This window comes from Notechis scutatus, chromosome 1 (genome assembly GCF_049901735.1).
Source record: "Notechis scutatus isolate UNSWTSFEM ecotype Mainland chromosome 1, rNotScu1.2, whole genome shotgun sequence".
Taxonomy (NCBI): Eukaryota; Metazoa; Chordata; class Lepidosauria; order Squamata; family Elapidae; genus Notechis; species Notechis scutatus.
The window spans coordinates 76,428,206-76,448,369 of record NC_142009.1 but is presented as its reverse complement, the minus strand read 5'-3'; the positions used below and the strand labels follow the sequence as shown (position 1 = coordinate 76,448,369).

Below are 20,164 nucleotides of genomic sequence, written 5' to 3'. Positions count from 1 at the left end.
TTCCTTCCTTCGTTGTCATCTCTAATGTACACACCTCCCCTAAAACTACAAACACCAAAATCAATATAGGAGAACAGTGAAGCTGCAAGAAAGGTGGATTTCAAATGTAATTAAAAGGTTCTTCAGAGGTCCTCTGGACTCTGCTCTGCCCCAAGGGAGGCACACCTCACCGTTTGGGGAACCTGGCTTGGGAAAGGGTTATGTTTGCATGGAGACACAATGAATATATCTTCCTTGCAACTTGCCCCTGGTGTTTTTGCTGCTGTTAAAGCTCCAGTCCTAAGGAAGGAAGACAAATCATGATTGTAATGGAAACTAAATATTATTTCACAGCAGTGGTAGAAAGTTCTAATTTTGCTGGCAACACTTGTGAGTTGTGACTTTTCACAAGTTACCGGTAGTGCTTGACTTACAGCCATTTGCTTAGTGGCCGTTCAAAGTTACAACGGCACTGAAAAAAATGAATTATGACCAGTTCTCATATTTAGGACTATTGCAGCATTCCCATGGTCACATGATCAAAATTCACTTGCTTGGCAACTGGCATGGATTTATGACAGTTGCAGTGTCCTGGGGTCATTTTTCAACCTGTCAAGCAAAGTCAGTGGGGATGCAGATTCACTTAACCATGTTTCCAATTTAACAACTGCAGTGATTCACTTAACAACTGTCTTGCTTGGCAACAGAAATGGTGGGCTCAATTGTGGGTCATGAGTCAAGGGCTGCCTACAGGTAAAATTTGTAAAATGAGGCCACCTGCTTTCCTAAGGCAGCCTAGAAAGAACCTAGGTTGTAAGTGGAGAACTACCTGTATTTGCTTTCACCCAGTCAGCTAGACAGAAATGCATCTTAAATACAGAGGTTCTGTGACTGCCTGGCATAATTAGTATTAATGTTAAACCGTTTGCTTAATTGTGACCTTTATTTTGTTGCACTGCATTGTTCTGGGATTACAAAGTAATTGCATTGTGGGTTAGTGCTTTATTTAAAAAAAAAGATTCTGATGTGAGGCCTGCATTAGAGTTACCTGTCTGGGCTGTAAAGTTATCAATGACCACAAAAAGGCAGCAATAAAATTTTTCGTTTCTCCTATTCAGAAGCTATCTTTCCCTAACGTGAATGAGGAAAAAAAAAACTGTTCTGTTTATCCAGATGAATTAGAAGCATCATCCTTAGCCAATGAGGAATGCATTTATGCACAGCTTCATTACAAGTGGTGGCTGTTTTCTCCCAAATTTATTTATTACAACCATAGTTAAGTCAGCAAATGTTAATATGTTGAGGCCCATAATTGGTGAAATGAGTTGGGCAAGGCTCTCCAGGTTGAACTGAAGAGTTCCCTAGAGACTCTCTGGTTAAGCCTACCTTCAGTTGTGGAAGCGTTCCAGATACAGATGATTGTAACATGGTCAGGAAGAGTTGAGATTTGCAACCCATGATTATTATTGGATACTAAATCTTAAGACATCCTCTGAAATATAAAGAAGAGAAAGATTTTTGGTTGTAAACTCAATTGCATACTTATTGTGTAATAACATTTGACTAAATGACGCAATAAAAAAGCATTTTCTTAGACCCAGCACATCTTTCATCTGCAGTACTGATATTTATTTATACTAAAGGATTGTCAAATGATTTTATTCAATCCTATTTGTAGAAGGTGGGTATAACAAGTGTTATATAACAGTGTGGAAAAAGTTCATAGCAGGGCTGTTTGCAAGATACTTTCAGCTCCTAAAACCTGAGGGTAAATGGCCACATGTACAGAGTAGTTTTTAAAATATTTTAAATGATAATAAAAAACATAAGCAGGTATTATTTATAGTATCTTTAGGCTGACAAGTAGGGAGGAAAAATGCTGTTGCAGTGCCTACCCAAATACCCATGATCTTTCTCGATTACATTAACTTTCATCCTACAAAGGGAAAGTCAAAAATATCAAACCATCAAAAAATAAAAAAATTGGATAGGAAAAAAAAATCAAAATATCAAATCTCCATGTAATACAATTGTCAGCATTGGAATTTTATTTTCATTTTTGCCACTGTTTAACCATGGGATATAGCAATATGAAATACTGATAAAATATGTAAAAGTAATTCTGTCAGTAGTAATTACGTTCACAAACAAAATAAATGAGGCTGTAAGAGTTCCCTTTTTATCTCACCATTTGCCTTTTTATTTCATTTCAGATGTTCTTAGCTGATCCACCATCTACCTGCCTTTCCCCTACAGTGTATTATATGATTTGTGAAGCCGGATTTGAGAGGAAAACAAGCTGTGCTCTCAGTAGTTTTATGTGTGACACTGGTGAAATAAATTGGGAATTCATCACAAAACATATACGATATGGAGAGCAAGGTCTCTATTGCTTTTAAATGTAGTGTATTGCTATACTTGGGACAGTAAGACATGTTTCTGAATTAGCATATGCAGTGAAGATCTTTTAATTGTTTGGGGGGAACTTTTTGTTAAAAATAATAGAATTCCTAGTTTTAGTTATTTAGCTTCAATGACTGTAAGGGCATTATTTAAGATTTTCTACAAAAAAGGGAAAATCCTTAATGAATTTAGAGGAACATCCTCTAAGGAGAAAATATTTTTTTTATATTTAGCAGTACTTGACAGTATTCTTGAACTGATCGGTTATTTTTGTTTTTTAGACCCAACATTGGATTATATCAATAGTGTGAGATCATTAGGTCCTTTATGTGAATCTATTCACTTGCATTTGAAATCACTTACAGTGGAACAATTTGAAAACCAGTTTGTGGTGTGGCTTCAATGGACAAACTGCCCAGAGGTAGGAAAATGTTGGATTGGATTGGATCCCTGTTCCAAATTTATGGATGAATACACATAAATAAATAAATAAATAAATAAATAAATAAATACATACATACATACATACATACATACATACATACATCATACACATTTCTTCAGCGTATGGCAGGAGTCCCCAACCCCCAGTTCATGGACCGGCGTCGGTCTGCAATACGCCAGAAACCATGCCACATAAACAAGCAAAGTCCCACCCACAGGATGCAGGTAGCATACCCATGCACCCTCCAGTCCACAGAAAAACCTCTCTCCACTGAATTGGTCCTTGGTGCTCAAAAGGTTGTGGGCTTCTGGAGAATGGCATACCATACATGAACTTGAAATATATATTAATATTTCACCTAGCTTAAAAAACACAATAAAAGATTAATATTAAAAAGAGCTATATTCACACACTGTAGCCAGTTATAAATACGTTTTGGTAGGAAAAATTAGGCTTTGAGACTACAACAGCACAGGGTTCTCCAAATAGGCAGTATTCTCTCAAAAATGTGTTTTGACTTCAAAAATACTAGTGAGTCTAGGATATTTATTCTGATAATGTATAGTTCTCTGGGTTTTCCACAAAGGAATTGTGCTCTGATGCAGAGATGGTTACCCCCGATTTAGAGCTGTGATAAAATTGTCCATCCAAATGAAAATCAATTAGAAAAAAAGAAAGCCAGCAAATCATGCAGGCCTTCTCTCCCATGTAACTAAAATCTAGAGCAGTGGTCGCCAACCGGTGGGCCGTGAGAAAATTTTGGTGGGCCGCAGAGAAATGTCCCCCCAAAGCACCCCCCAAAGCCTGCCCACCCGCTGGCTCCCACTCTTCAGCCGAGCAGTGCAGCCCTCGCTGGGCAGGACAAGGTAATGGTGCTATTGCAGCAAGGGGGATGGCACAGGCGAGCTGAAGCGGCAATGGAGATGGCCGGAAGGTGCAGGAATGCTGCTCTACTTGCATCTGCGTGGCACTCCCACACCTTCCAGTTTCTATCTCCTGGCCTGGGCTCTTTCTCGATGGCCACGGGCTGTAGGGACAGCCCAGGGCAAGAAAAATACTGGCTGGTGGTGGTGGGAGGGGGCGGAGTAGGCAAGTCTGCGCTCACCATCCAGTTCAGAGGTCCAGAATGGGGCGTCGGCGTCAGTTTTCTTGTCCCTCTTGGGACGTCTCTCGTCCCCGCTCTGCTCTGCTGCCCCCCCAGCCCCAGCCATCGCTGCCCAGGGAAAGCACAGGAAAAGTGAGCAGAAACATAGCTCTTGCTGGGACGAAAGAGCCGAGATTGAGGAAGGCACAGGCAAGAGAAGATGGAAACTGCTGCCTTTGAAAAGCGCCGCTTTCTGTTGCCTGTGTCTTCCGATCTCTGCTCTTTCACCCCAGCGAGAGCTGTTTCTGCTTGCTTTCTTTTCCTGGAGGGGGCAGCAGAGATGTCAGGGCTGCTCTTCCCCCTCAGCAAGCCAGGCCTGGAGGAACGTGAAGAATTGCGAGCAAGCACCAGAGAAAGGCGTATTGGAAAAGCCAACACACGTTTCCAGCGCGCTCTCCTTTGTCCCGAAGTAAGATTGAGTGGGGGGAAGGGAAGGAGAAGCCCGGCTAGCTTTCCTTTGGCATGGGGTGGGGGGGAGAGACCAAATGCCCAGACCAAAAGAGCACTGAGGAAGACGGGTTCTTAATAACCAGCCTGTTTGTGCAGGTGAGTGCTCCAGCTTTTCTGGACTCGAGACCCCCCCCTTTCAGCCTCCATACAGAGGGATCCTTCTCTGCTTGGAAGTGACAGGAGAAACCTGGAGCTTAGCCTTGGGGAGTCCTCTTATGTGGAGGCTGAAGGGGGGGGGTGTTGCCTGATTATTAGGAGCCCGTCAGCGATTCCAGCCCGGCCCTCCTTCCCTCCCACAACTAACTCCAGGCAGCCACACCTGGCAAAGGAGGGAGAGGTTTCCTCTGACTTGGGGAGATATGAGATGGCTCTGCTTTTCTTCCATTTGAGGGGAGCCGGTTCCTCCCCGTCCAGATCTTGCCAGCCTCCAGGTACCATGTGACTTCTTAAATCCTCCCTCTTCCCCCCCCCCCCCCAAGGATGAGAGAGGCCTTTCCCTTCGCTAATATGTATGTATGTATGTATGTATGTATGTTTTCTTAAGTTTTCGAGGGTACTTACATGTATGGTATTCAGCTTTGTTCGGGTATTTTCCCACGTCATTATAGTTGTGCTTTTAAAGTTGTAGCAATGTTTTGGCAGAATCTCATCTGCCATCATCAGGCTTCTGTATTGTGTTCGTCTGTGAGTCAGACTTTCACAGCCGTTTCTGTTTTAAATTTGGGGCCAGCCTACTGCTCTGCCAGAATGTTTTTTTCTTCATCCTGATTGGTTGGGAGTCTTGGTCTGTGTTTATAGGTCTTGGAGTTTGCTGTGTTCTGCTTGATTGCTGTTTCTAATATCTTCTGACTGTTTTGTGGCTTTTTTTGTCTTGATTGGCTGGCAACATTGTGTTCCTGTATTGGAGGCTTTTAGTGCAGCTTGCCTCTGAGTAAACGGACGGCTATCATTTATTAGGAAGCTAGGTTTCACCTGGGTGCCTGGTTGGGGTGTGTTTGAGCTGGAGGTATCAGGGGGGATCTGTTTGTGCCCAGGTGTTGCCTGGCTTGTGGTGTGGAGATTTTTTTGTTTGTGAGTGCAGGCTAGCCCCAAATTTAAAACTGAAACGGCTGTGAAAGTCTGACTCACAACTATAATGACGTGGGAAAATCGAAAAGGTTGGCAACCCCGATCTAGAGCAATTTATTTTGTAGCTACTTCATGGACTGTATAAGTTAGCTGATACGATTTGGTGGATGGTTATCGTTCTTTTGATAATTTTTTGGTCATTTCCAATTCTGTGGCAGAAACATACTGTATTTTTCGGTGTATAAGATGCACTTTTTTTCCCACCCAAAATTGGGTGGAAATGTCTGTGCAAATTATACAGCAAATGTTGCCAAAGCCCCACCCACCCGCCGGCCCTCACCCTTCGGCTTCTGCCTCCCAGCAATTTGCCTTACACTTAATTTTTCCATCTTGAATAAACTACAGATATTTCTGGAAATGTTTGATACCATAAAGAATCCACAGGATGCAGCAGTCGCACTCAGTTTAATGAAGCTTACGTCATGTTTGGAACGAGCCTTGGGTGATGTAAGTGCTAAAATATTGGAATATGTCAAACTTCAGGTCAATGAGATCCTTTTTTACACTCAAGAAATCAGTGTTTCATTTCCTTGTTTATTAATTAAAAGGTCACCGATTGTTGGGTATGTAGAATTTGAAACCTCTCATGGAGTTATAAATCTTGCAATATTAAAAGCAATGATCCAAAGCACTGTATTCTGTATGACTAATACAATATGCACCCATAAATACTCCTATAATACACTTACAGAAAGCTAAGCAAAGTCAGTCAAGTTTTGATAAATAACAGTTCATAGACATATTTATTTGACAACTTTTACATTAATCTCAATGGGGCTTATCCCATGCTAGATGTGTCTTACATTACAGTGCAAATTCATTACAGTGTCTCAGTCTGGAAGCTTTAGGCCAAGAAGCAGGGAAGTCAAAAAGGAGCAATCTTCTAATTATACCTGATTACTGAGTTTCTAAAACTAACTTAGCTATCATTTTTGTATTTGTCAAATTTTGTTTTTGTGGCAGTTTTTAGCTGGAACATTTTTAATATCAATAATAACAATGAAGAATCCAACACACTGTCTATATGGATTTTGAACTTGTTGCTCTTTCTATTTATATTTTAAAAAATACATTGACTGGGAAGGGAAAATATTCAGAGTGAAATATGTTGCCTTTTAGGTATTCTTATTAATTGGGAAAGACTGTCCTTTTCTTTTAAGAGATTTGCTTGCATCTCAGGAATTTGTTTCTATCTTTGGGCAACCAGTGGTGAGTATTAGATTTTTAATTTCAAATTAAAAATGTTTAAATATTAAACATTTATTTAAATACACTTTATTTTTTCTTAATGGCAGACTTTGAACAATATTAATATAACAGGGCTGTTAGTAAATATTGAATAAAAATGGGGTAGGGGATATTTAAACAAAGATTGGAAGTTGGCATCCAGTGAGTCAGGTTTTATAGAGAGGTTTTACAGGATAGGAAATTTGTGTGGTTCATTTGTTTATGGAAAAGTATATGAACAATATATTGTTCTGCGCTATTTACTTTTTGTTCAAATTAGATGGATGTTCTGAAGGTGTTCATTGGGTCTCCAGATAGTCTAAATCTTCGTAATATTTTGTGGCACGGATTTGTGTCAGCTAAAGAGATTCCTGTCAAGTAAGTAAAATTAATTGTGATTCTTTTGTTCTAGTTGCTACAGAGTTAGAAACATAATTGAACAATAATTGAAGGAAGATATATTAATTTGGAAAGGAATAGACTATTCATATCTAAATGAGATGCCAGTAATTAATTGTGAAGGATTGTAATTTATATTTTTATGAATACTTCTATTTTAAGACATTTGAATATTTATTTTAACTTTATTCTTTGGGAAAGATTGATGTGGTTACATTTTCTACTGCATTGTATATCTTATTTTCCATAGATATTTCTCCATGCTACTTTTTTTAACCGCTGGATTGGGGCAACTGCTTAATAATTACTGCCTTCAGGCTCACTCTGCTTTAATTCATCGACCCTATGTATCTTTCATTCACTTGAAAGAGCTACATATATTTCCAGGTATTTGTTTTCATGGTTTACTTTTGAAGATGATTCATAGCTATCATCTTGAAATCTCTCTCTCTCTCCCTCCCTCTCTCTCTGTGTGTGTCTCTCTGTCTCTCTCTCTCTCTCTGTGTGTCTCTGTGTCTCTCTCTCTGTCTCTCTCTCTCTCTCTCTCTCTCTCTCTCTCTCTCTCTCTCTCTCTCTCTCTCTCTCTCTATCTATCTATCTATCTATCTATCTATCTATCTATCTATCTATCTATCTATCTATCTATCTATCTATCTATCTATCTATCTATCTATCTATCTATATATATATATATATATATATATATATATATATATATATATATACCTGTCAATAGTGGTGTTCCCCAAGGCAGTGTTCTAGGACCAACTCTCTTCATACTCTACATAAACGACCTCTGTGATCATATTAAGAGCAATTGCGTTCTCTTCGCTGATGATGTAAAGCTGTTCAATACCACAGACAATACTGCTACCCTACAAAAAGATCTTGACTATGTATCCGAATGGTCAAACAAATGGCAACTTCAAATCTCAACAAATAAATGCTCTGTCTTACATATTGGCAAAAAAAATCAGAAAATAAAATACAAGCTGAATAGTCAAGATCTTGTTGATGACCCAAGCTCTGTAAAGGACCTGGGAATACTCACCTCTAATGATCTAAGTGCTAGAGCCCACTGCAACTACATAGCCAAAAAGGCATTAAGAGTTGTTAACCTAATCCTACGAAGTTTTTTCTCTGATAATATCACACTACTAACCAGAGCATACAAAACATTTGCTAGACCAATACTCGAATACAGTTCATCAGTCTGGAACCCACACTACGTATCTGATATTAGCACAATTGAGAAAGTCCAGAAATATTTCACAAGAAGAGTTCTCCACTCCTCTACTCGCTGTAGAATACCTTATGCCACCAGACTTGAAATTCTAGAACTAGAAAACCTTGAATTACGCCGTCTTCGGTCTGACTTAAGCATGGTATATAAAATCATACATTGCAATGTCCTACCTGTCAATGAATACTTCAGCTTCAACCATAACAACACAAGAGCACACAATAGATACAAACTCAAAGTAAACCGCACCAAACTTGATTGCAGGAAATACGACTTCAGCAATAGAGTGGTCAATGTCTGGAATACTCTACCCGACTCTGTAGTTTCTTCCCCAAACCCCAAAAACTTTAACCTTAGACTGTCTACTATTGACCTCACCCCTTTCCTAAGAGGTCTGTAGGGGCGTGCATAAAGCGCACCAACGTGCCTACCGTCCCTGTCCTATTGTTTCTCTTATTCTTTTATTTTTCTTATATGTAACCATTTCATGTATTCACAACTATGTATACATTTATACTTATTATCTTGTAAACAATTGGCAAATGAAATAAATATATATATATATATATATATATATATATATATATATATATATATATATATATATAGTATTCAGCTTTGTTCGGGTATTTTCCCACATCATTATAGTTGTGCTTTTAAAGTTGTAGCAATGTTTCGGCAGAATCTCATCTGCCGAAGGGTACAATAAGCAATCAAATCATACTAGAAAACAGTCAATATAAATCGTAAGGATACAAGCGACGAGGTTACAGTCATATAATCACAAGTGGGAGAGGATGGGTGATAAGGAGTGACGAAAAGATTAATAGTAATAGTAGTGCAGACTTTGTAAATAGTTGGACAGTGTTGAGGGAATTATTTGTTTAGCAGTGTGATGGATGGCGTTCGGGAAAAAACTGTCCTTGTGTCTAGTTGTTCTGGTGTTCAGTGCTCTATAGCATCGTTTCGAGGGTAGGAGTTGAAATAGTTTATGTCCAGGTTGTGAGAGGTCTCTAAGACTAAATATTTTCACAGCTCTCTTTGACTCGTGCAGTATACAGGTCCATGATTGAAGGCAGGTTGGTAGTAATTGTTTTTTCTGCAGTCCTAATTACTCTCTGAAGTTTGTGACTGTCCTGTTGGGTTGCAGAACCAAACCAGACAGTTATAGAGGTGCAGATGATAGACTCAATAATTCCTCTGTAGAACTGGATCAGCAGCTCCTTGGGCAGTTTGAGCTTTCTGAGTTGGCGCAGAAAGAACATTCTTTGTTGTACTTTTTTGATGATGTTTTTGATGTTAGGTGTCCATTTTAGGTCTCGTGATATGATAAAATCTAGAAATTTGAAGGTCCCTACTATTGATACTGTGTTTAGTATTGTAAGAGGTGGCAATATGGGAGATAGTATGGTCTTATTTCTATTCAGCCTCTGGGAACATCTTTGTGAGAAGGAGGGGTAAAATAAGATAAAATGATTCAAATAAGGAATGCTTTGCTTTGGTTTTTTTAATGTGTTTCTGCTGTAGGAAAATCTTTGAAAATGTAAAAAATCAGTAAAGATGCACTAGATTTGGCATTTGAAGATTATCTTAATACCATAGATTTTAATTATAATTTTTCTCCACAATATTTTTTTTTTATAATGCAACAAAAGTTCAGTGTCAGTGCAAGTTCCTCTCTTCTGTTTTACAGATCTGAATCAAGAACTCTTGTCATTGGCTGAGGAATTAGTAACAAAATCTAATATTGTGCTAAAGACTATGATCCCTTTTTGGATTGCTGCAATAACTTCATTCCAGCAGGCAAGGTAACAATGTTAATGTATTTTAATCTTTTTTAAGCAGTTGAAAAGTAGTTTAATGTAATTGGAATGTAGGGAATAATTTATTAGAGGTCATTTACCTATTGCCCATAAGTTGTCATTCCTTGCAATCTTTGGCATAAGATTCCATAGGATCTAGGACAACACGTCCTGACTAATTCATCCCAGCCGACTTGATGCAGGACAACTTTCCGCAGTCAATTCAACACGGGATAACTACCTATTTAACACAACAGGAGGAAGCTTTTATTCCCCATCCATGCACCTTTTGCTGAATATCAGCAGAGGAGATGATACATTCATCCCCCTAAGTATTGAAAAACTATGAGGTGTATTTGAGTCAACAAGTAACAAAGGCAACTGTAATCAAGCAAGAGGATCAGTGTGATGACAAGAGAACACTTCCCTGAACATGTGCTACATCAAAACAATAGAAATGTTCAGTTTTCTAATCTTGCTTATGAAAGTGGGAGGAATTTCTCTGTCCATCTACAAAGGAGGTTCTGATCACAATAAAGTAATGCATCACCAGGAACTAGTCCAATATGTGTTGCAGTGTATATTTTATATGTATGCATATATGTATTGTTCCTTGGAATGAAAGCCAGCAGACTTCAAGATGCCTATCAAATTAAGGAAAGGAAAAGTGATTGGAAATTAAGAGACTAGTGATTATCAAGTCATGATAGGGCCTCCTTGAATTAGTATCTGGTTGGGGTAGGCAAGGTGATTTCTCAACTTGAACCTCATGTGTGGAACCCAATTAAGTTGGCAGATGAGTTTCATTCCAGGACTGGTTATTGGACATATATTATAATTATACATAAAATGCATTTATTAGGAAAAATGGATAGGGTGTTTCTAACCTACTATTATAGCCCTTTCTTCTAAACCACCTTCAGATCAGAAATGGTTCTGCTGTAATCCATCCAATTTGATACTTGCCACTACTATCTGCATTTGATCAACAGCAGCTTGGAAATATTTAATTTCCAATATTAATAAATATTCAATATTTGTTGAATGTTTTTCCTCCCCAATATTTCATTAGGCCATATTTTCCTTTTTTTCTCTCTCTCCTTGTTTTCAGTGTTCATTGGCAATCCATCCTCAATAAGTTTAGCCCATTTATCTTTGTATTGTGCATATCCCAGTCACAAAGAAAGGGTTTGTATCAATATAATAAAAATGTTCTATGGAACATCAAAACAAAAGGCATAATCATGGCTAGCACTGTTAATTAGGCAAAAAAGAAGTGGCAGTGTCTTCTTTTCTATAGAATACCTGCCCTGTCTATTCATTGGTGTTATTTTAAAAAAGGAAACCAAATTAAGGGAGCTGTATAATGGCTCCCAGGCCAAATAAAATTAATTTTCAGATAATTTGACTGTTTGTTTACATTTTGATCTATATAAAAACCACCTTCTGCTTTTTTTTTTTTCAGCCTGAATGGTCTGTGATTAGTGTATGTTGGAGATTTGTAGTTATTTTCAGAAGAGATGCCTGCTGGAGCTTTTATTCAGAGTTGCACATCCATTATATCATTGTCTCGGGGCGAGTCGGCTGCAGAGAGTCGGCTGGGGCTTGTCCCACAGCAAGTTGTCTTGAGGCTGCGGTATGTTGTCCTGCATCGAACTGGCCACATTGTGTTAACCAGGTGGAGACCCATTATGCCCTTGTCCTGGGATGAGTTAACTGTGGCAAGTTGGCTGGGGCTTATCTCATGTCAAGTTGGCCATGGCAAGTCGGCTGGGACAAGACCCATTATAACATTTTCCCAGGACAAGTCAGCCATGGCAAGTGGGCCAGGGCTTATCCCACAGTGAGGTGCTCCTCGGCGAATCAGCCATGGCAATTTAGTCATGGCCAGTCAGCTACAGCAAGTTGTCCCATTCTGCATTCCATAAGGTACTGTTGTTTGGTAGAATCTAAGGACTACCCCATTCACTGACCAATTAACAGTATGTTCCAAGCACAGTAAGATTCCCTATTATCACAGGTTATGGCATCTGAATAGTTTTTAAAAAGTTCTGTATAAAGTAAGAACAACATGTGCTGCTCAATATTTATTTCAGGTATGCAGATTGTGTCATTTTGCTACTTCCTCAGCTGGAAGGTGGGCTTAGAGTACTCTTTACAGCAGTTAATAAATGTCCAAGCAGACTAATGACAGCTGAGGTAAATATTTTTATCTATTGTTATCCATATGTTTTTTTTAAAAAAACATTGAAATTTGTTGAAAATTATACACACTATATTTCAGATTAGTCTTTATAAATGAATGCTTTTATGTTGATACCATTGTTTAAATTGCTTAAGTTATTTATAGGTCTTTGCTCCATAATCCCCTTTGACAAAGGAATTTATGTAACACATTACGTTTTTACCCAGTAAAAATATGCCTACTGGCATTTGAGACATTTTCTCTCATCAATCTGTACATGAATGTAATTTGAATCTGTTCAATTATTGTTCCCCTTAACTGCTCAGTGAAGTGTAAAATGTGGCTCATTGCTAAGGCACATTTTAATGTTAGAATTACATGTTTCCCTCCTTTTTGCACATCCTGTTCTAGTGCAGTACGTCACAATGTGCAAAAGAAATAACTTTGAGTTACTCTTCATTTACAAACAAATACCATACACCATAATTTACATAATTATACCTGTCTGCCTCCTTGAAGGGCATTAGTATCCTGTTTTAACTTACAATTTTTGCTGAAAGCTGAACCTTGGGGCCAGTCATTCTCTCTCAGTCCTATGAAGCAGGCAATGGCAAGCCACTTCAGAAATCTTACCAAGAAAACTACAAGGACCTGTCCAGGCAGTTGCCAAAAATAAATACCATCTCAAAGGCATGCATATATAAATAAATAAAATATAAAATAAATACTTTAGGCACCTTGCTGCATTCCTAAAATTGTTTATTATCAACTTTTCTGCTTTCTTCCTGCAAGTTATGATTTGTGTAAAACGCAGGATAGACAAATAATATTTCACATATTATTCCTTAGGGCAGAATGCTGAAAATATTTCAAGTTTTAGTCAATTAGAATACAATCCATTCAAAACGAATGTGGTTGGTTGTTCCAAGTTCATAATAAAATAGGTTTTTATTTAATACAACCGGTATGTATTCGTTATACTCAGGGTACAATATAGGTGGAGAATCATCAATGCAGATAAGCGCAGTCCAGAAAAAATGAACAATTTTGGATCCACCACCCCAATAAATTAAAAACTCAACCAGTATAAAGCCCAAAAGTCATAATAAAAACAGGAGGCATTTTAAAAATATCCCCACTCTTTTTTTAATTGCTGTCTCCATTAAGAGCATGAAAGAAACCCATATGGGGTGGTATGATTCTCTTCCAATTCTGTAGACATCTTACAACAAGGGTGTCAAACTCGTGGTCCGCAGGCCAGATGTGTCATGCACTGGCCACGCCCACCCCAGTTTAGCGAAGGGGAAAAAGTTGTGATACGTCACATGATGACAATGTGTCATCTCAAGTTTGACACCCCTGTCTTAGAACCTCAAGATGTACAGGATTCCAGCCTCTGTCAATGTACGTACAAACAGAATATTCCCAAATCTATCCATATATTACTCTACAGTAGTGTTTTCCAGCTTTGAAAAATTTCAGGGCATACACAATCACCATGCTGACTCAGGAATTTTAGGTAAGTAAGTCTGCATATCAGGAAGTTGCCAAGTTTCGGAAATCTTATTCTAGAGAAATAGGGCTGAAAAGATTCCATAAGAACTGGGAGATGGAATCTCAATCTTCATTTTTCTTCAATGTTTGTCTCTGGCTTTGGTGAAGAAATTTTCAAACAGTTTTACAGTCGTAAGGAACCCACAACATTGCAGCTTTAGCATATTTGAGATGGAGAAGTGACCAGGTGAATATAGATTTTAGTCCTCTGTATTGTCTTAGAGAGAAAGGAGAAGTTAGCAACTACTTTCAATATTATGCAGGTTGTATTGTTCCCAGAAAAAAAACTTATTTGTTACTGACACAGTATTTCTATGCAGCTTGGCTATTATTATTATTGTTGTTATTGTTATTATTATTATATTTTTATCCCGCCTTTATTACTTTTACAAGTAACACAAGGCAGTGAACAAAACTGTTTTTATTACTTAATGTCAGAAAGCTGTATAGAAATGCATGACCACATTCTAGCCTCTACAAATATTATTTCCAATTATATATAAAGTAGGTTTTATTCTGGAAATGAAATGTTAGAAATAGTAATATTTTTCTTTCATTATATTCTAGTCATCTTCTCTGTATACAACTTTTGATGAAGTAAGTTCTTTATAAGATTCTTTGACTTATTTGATAAAGTGCTAGTCAAATATTCTTTTAAACTTGGCATGCTAAAATTAGCTAAAATTACAATATGGGATGTTCAGTGAAGGCTTTTAAAAAAATATATTCTAGGGATTATTAAGCTTTATATTACTATAACAGTCTGTGTTTCTTATTAGAAGAAAAGTAGAAACCATTCCATAAATGGGGAGGAAAAAAACATACAATTATAACAATGTGTCCTTTGATAGGTCCAAATTAGTTCCTAATCAGTAATATTCAGTAGAGTTAGAATTATCTGGTTTAATATCCAAGATTGGGTATTTAATATTTATGGTGTAGAAGGCAGTATGTTACTCCTTGCTCATCTTAACTTGGGAGGGAATACAGTGCTTGCCAGAGAAGTATATTTTTTTGTGGTCCCATATAAAGGCTATACTAGACTACTGTTTTCTTTAGAGTCTATTAATTTGACCAATTTCAATATATTTTATATATTTATTAAATTTATGTGCTGCCCATCCCACATCTCCAAATCTGTTCAACCTCTTCAGTGTAATCTGGGTTCTGTATTCAGAAACTTATTATCTTATTTAACCAACGTGCTGTGACCTACATTCCACCAAGAAAAAGATGCATGCCATGTATTGTTCCATATGTTGGAATATGCATCTTGGAATATTATAAACCATATTGTTCTGAGCAGAAGCAAACAATAAAGTGAAATATCAACACGTACATTGTTCCCTGACCATTTTGTAAGGATGAAACCAGGATGTACTATTTTGCATTGTCAAGTCCTAGAAGAATCTAATATTTGCAAGAAAGATATAGCAAAAATATGAGCAAATGTTGCAAAGGCCAGAACATAGTCAATAATTCTGCCTGATTTTCCTTAAATAAGTTTGCAGAGTTATTAAATTAAAACCTGTTTCATTCATTTTTAAATGTATTTCACATCCCTTATTTTTCCTATGTAGATACTAGCAAAACAGTTGAATAACGAAGAAATGAATCAGCTCCCCATAGTCCTTGGTGAATCAGCAATGGTAATGTAATTAACTTTGGGGGTTTTTGTGTTTCAGCTGGGAATGCTGAATGCTTCTAGGTTCACAAATTCATGCTCTGTACATGTTTCTGACAATAAGCCTAGTTGGCTTTATAGATCTAAATAGTCATTAATATAATTTCAGTGTATAATGCAGTGTTATCTTTAGTCAGTCTTACTTGGAAGACAGGAAACTACATAGATTTCTGTATTCATATGCAGCATTCAGGCTTTTTAGATTGGGGGAGGAATTACATATTACCTTACTAGGCCACCATTTTTTTTAAAAAAAAACACAGTCCAGTTATGGACATGTAAGAATGTTACACATATACAGAATTTGGCATTCAGTTTTCATTATCAAAGAAGGAAAATGATTTAAGTGGTTTCTTTCCAGCTATTGCAAAAAATGACAAGTAAGGGTTGCTATTTTGGGTTGGGTTTTGACTTCCCCCAAAGTTTTCTTTGGTGCATGATTGTAAACAACCGGAATATTTGCAGTAGATCAAGTGATAAGAAGAAGAAAAAAAATCATCTTATTGGCACATTTGGCAGGAATTTCTTTGGGATTTTTTGAACCATCAAGAAGGCCCACGTGTCAGAGACCATCTGAGCCATGGAGAAATCAACTTATATTGCTTCCCAAGAGAAATAGCAAATTCCATGCTTTCATTTTCTATTACACTCCTCTGCAGATTTTCACAGGATGACTTGACTTCCATTAAGGTAAGGAACATGCCAACTTACTTTAAATTTTAGAAATAGAGGTAGTCCTTGACTTACAACCATTCAATTAGTGACTGTTTGAAGTTACAATGGCACTGAAAACAGTGACGTATGACAATTTTTCACACTTTATGACAATTGCAGCATCCTCATGGTCACGTGATGTACATTGGGATTCACTTTAACATTTGGCAAGAAAAGTTGTAAAATGGGACAAAACTCAATGCATTTCTCACTGAACAGCATAAATCTTGTGCTCAATTTTAGCCATAAGTTGAGGACTACCTGTACATTAAAATCACGCTGTTGTAACTTTCTAATCCAAATGTTTTTGTATTTAGAGTACATTGTCTCCCTGTTCCATATAGCATAGCATTTGTAAATCTATCTTTATGGAGTCAGAGCAACCAAGTGGCCTACCTGTTAGTCCTAATTTTTGGATGGCCACTTGTTTACCACATTCCCTGAAAAATTATTTCTGAAGGGGAAATTTCTATCCTGAATATCATTTAATGTAACATAGAGGAATAAAGCCAGAAGGAAATTCAGTTATTTGTCTTTTTATATGGATTTTTAAAGAGGGAGGCAATGAGACTACATTTATTCCCCTTCCTAGTTTCTATTATCCTTATTAGCTTATTTATTTAGACTTCAGAGATGTTGTCACATCAGGTATGCATATGTATGTAATACTTAATATTCATCACACTATTCCCTTTCAAGGTTATCAGTGTTATGCAAAGTGAGAAAAGGAGTATGAAATAATAAGCCAAGAAACTAAGGAATAATTCTTATACTAGGCATAAGAAAAAGAAAAGGAAATATTTTATATGCATATACCACTCTGCTGTTGCATTTGAGCATGAGCAATGACATGTAAAGTTCAGAAAAAGAGTAGAAAGTAGCAATCAAAAGAAATTGAAGGCAAAAAAAGAAAAGAAAAGTAAACATAACTAGTTTAACTATTAACTATTCACTGTATAAATACCTTTCTATCCTTGCAAATCACAATAGGATGCCTTTTATTCTTTAAAATTCTCATCTCTATCTTTTTGAGGATTGTTTCAACAAACAATTGCACAAATGGGGGGAGGGAGTATCTTGGTACTTTTATTTTGTAATAAACCAGTGCATTGCCCTTAATTTCAGCAGGAATTTATTTGCGAAAATGCTTGAAATAAGATTGAAATCTCTTTGTTTTTTATCACTTACTTTAATATGTCTTTAAACCAGGAACACAAATCCTTAAAACTGTTAATGACCTGTGCAAATAATTACTGTACCAAGTTTCATCCAATAACTCAGCTTAAGAAACAGGTATGTAGTAGTCTTTTTTCCCATTGTTGCTGTTGTGTATTGAATTTACAGGTGAAACTCGAAAAATTAGAATATCGTGCAAAAGTTTATTTATTTCAGTAATGCAACTTAAAAGGTGAAACTAATATATGAGATAGACTCATTACATGCAAAGCAAGATAGTTCAAGCTGTGATTTGTCATAATTGAGATAATTATGGCTTACAGCTCATGAAAACCCCAAATCCACAATCTCAGAAAATATAGAATATTGTGAAAAGGTTCAATATTCTAGGCTCAAAGTGTCCCACTCTAATCAGCTAATTAAGCCATAACACCTGCAAAGGGTTCCTGAGCCTTTAAATGGTCTCATTCTGGTTCAGTAGGAATCACAATCATGGGAAAGACTGCTGACCTGACAGTTGTGCAGGAAACCATCACTGACACCCTCCATAAGGAGGGAAAGCCTCAAAAAGTAATTGCAAAAGAAGTTGGATGTTCCCAAAGTGCTGTATCAAAGCACATTAATAGAAAGTTATGTGGAAGGGAAAAGTGTGGAAGAAAAAGGTGCACAAGCAGCAGGAATGACCGCAGCCTGGAGAGGATTGTCAGGAAAAGGCCATTCAAAAGTGTTGGGGACTTTCACAAGGAGTGGACTGAGGCTGGAGTCAGTGCATCAAGAGCCACCACACACAGACGGATCCTGGACATGGGCTTCAAATGTCATATACCTCTTGTCAAGCTGCTCCTGAACAACAAACAATGTCAGAAGTGTCTTACCTGGGCTAAAGAAAAACAGAACCGGTCTGTTGCTCAGTGGTCCAGAGTCCCCTTTTCTGGTGAGAGCAACTTTTGCATCTCATTTGGAAACCAAGGACCCAGAGTCTGGAGGAAGAATGGAGAGGCACACACTACAAGATGCTTGAAATCCAGTGTGAAGTTTCCACAGTCTGTGTTGATTTGGGGAGCCATGTCATCTGCTGGTGTTGGTCCACTGTGCTTCATTAAGTCCAGGGTCAATGCAGCCATCTACCAGGAGATTTTGGAGCACTTCATGCTTCCTTCTGCAGACAAGCTTTATGGGGATGCTGACTTCATTTTCCAGCAGAACTTGGCACCTGCCCACACTGCCCAAAGCACCAAAACCTGGTTCAATGACCATGGGATTACTGTGCTTGATTGGCCAGCAAACTCGCCTGACCTGAACCCCATAGAGAATCTATGGGGCATTGCCAAGAGAAAGATGAGAGACATGGGACCGAACAATGCAGAAGAGCTGAAGGCCGCTATTGAAGCATCCTGGTCTTCCATAATACCTCAGCAGTGCCACAGGCTGATAGCTTCCGTGCCACGCCGCATTGAGGCAGTAATTGCTGCAAAAGGGGCCCAAACCAAGTACTGAGTACATATGCACGCTTATACTTTTCAGAGGTCCGATATTGTTCTATGTACAATCCTTGTTTTATTGATTGTATGTAATATTCTAATTTTCTGAGATTGTGGATTTGAGGTTTTCATGAGCTGTAAGCCATAATCATCTCAATTATGACAAATCACGGCTTGAACTATCTTGCTTTGCATGTAATGAGTCTATCTGACATATTAGTTTCACCTTTTAAGTTGCATCACTGAAATAAATGAACTTTTTGCACGATATTTTAATTTTTTGAGTTTCACCTGTATACCAGCAGCTTTACATTGAATAAAATAATAAAATGTTATAAATTGAATTTAGTGTAATATTCAATTAAAATAAATTGAATATTATTAAATTGAATAGACATATTAATTAATATTGCTTTAAATCATGTTGATGAAAGTGTGAGATTTGCACATATAAAACAACCCAGCATGAATGGTCCTTAGTGTTCTCTGACCTTGGTTGTTTTCTTGCAGACGTTTCATTATCCAAACTAGGTTAACATCATCAGTACCAGTCCAGCATGTTAAGTGAATATTTGACAGAAAGCACCTGAGGTTTTATTGAAATTATAGACAGCCACAGAAATTTAATCAGGTGTAGATCTATATTGCTTGTGAGTTCCATTTCAGAAGATGTGTTGATCTGTAGTCAGGCAACGTTCTTAGTAAGAGAAGGCAGAATTAGAACAAGCAATTGCAATAGCTTTTAACTTATGCTAAAGATGGCTTTGATTACATCTTTGCTGATTTCGAGGCCCTGCAATGCAACATGTTTGAGACACTGGGAATTTCTTGAATCATTAGTTTAATGAAAGTAGGATAGTTAGGTTGTTCTGTAATTTTTGTTTTTCTTTCTAGATACTGAACTGCATAAAAAGTATCACCTCTTGGCCAGATTTTCCTATGGGGCTTAAAGAGCAAGAAATTTCAGGGTAATACCTTTTTCCTCCTTCCCTTCTTGGAGTTATAACCATGGGATTGAAATAAATAGTTGAAGAATTTATTTTTTTGATAATTGCATTGATGATCATCACCAGTCACAGAGGACTCAACAGCCTCAAAACAAGTCTTTATGGCTTGTAAAAACACTTCCACCCAAATTGTAAGATGGTGC

General features: G+C 37.5%; 1 protein-coding gene across 3 annotated transcripts in view; it reads left to right on the top strand.

The window, feature by feature from the left end:
* ERMARD (ER membrane associated RNA degradation) overlaps nt 1-20,164 on the top strand; it is a 37,628-nt gene that overhangs the window by 9,488 nt on the left and 7,976 nt on the right. For 2 of the 3 annotated variants that reach the window (XM_026669494.2, XM_026669493.2), the window contains exons 2-14: nt 2,193-2,361; nt 2,664-2,803; nt 5,895-5,996; nt 6,669-6,758; nt 7,057-7,154; nt 7,426-7,562; nt 10,112-10,226; nt 12,317-12,419; nt 14,527-14,556; nt 15,540-15,608; nt 16,163-16,333; nt 17,567-17,650; nt 19,909-19,982. In XM_026669494.2, coding sequence (XP_026525279.2) covers nt 2,193-2,361; nt 2,664-2,803; nt 5,895-5,996; nt 6,669-6,758; nt 7,057-7,154; nt 7,426-7,562; nt 10,112-10,226; nt 12,317-12,419; nt 14,527-14,556; nt 15,540-15,608; nt 16,163-16,333; nt 17,567-17,650; nt 19,909-19,982 — 1,382 coding nt within the window. The remainder of the gene's footprint in view (nt 1-2,192; nt 2,362-2,663; nt 2,804-5,894; nt 5,997-6,668; nt 6,759-7,056; nt 7,155-7,425; nt 7,563-10,111; nt 10,227-12,316; nt 12,420-14,526; nt 14,557-15,539; nt 15,609-16,162; nt 16,334-17,566; nt 17,651-19,908; nt 19,983-20,164) is intronic. The other variant, XM_087968286.1, reaches the window with a different exon arrangement.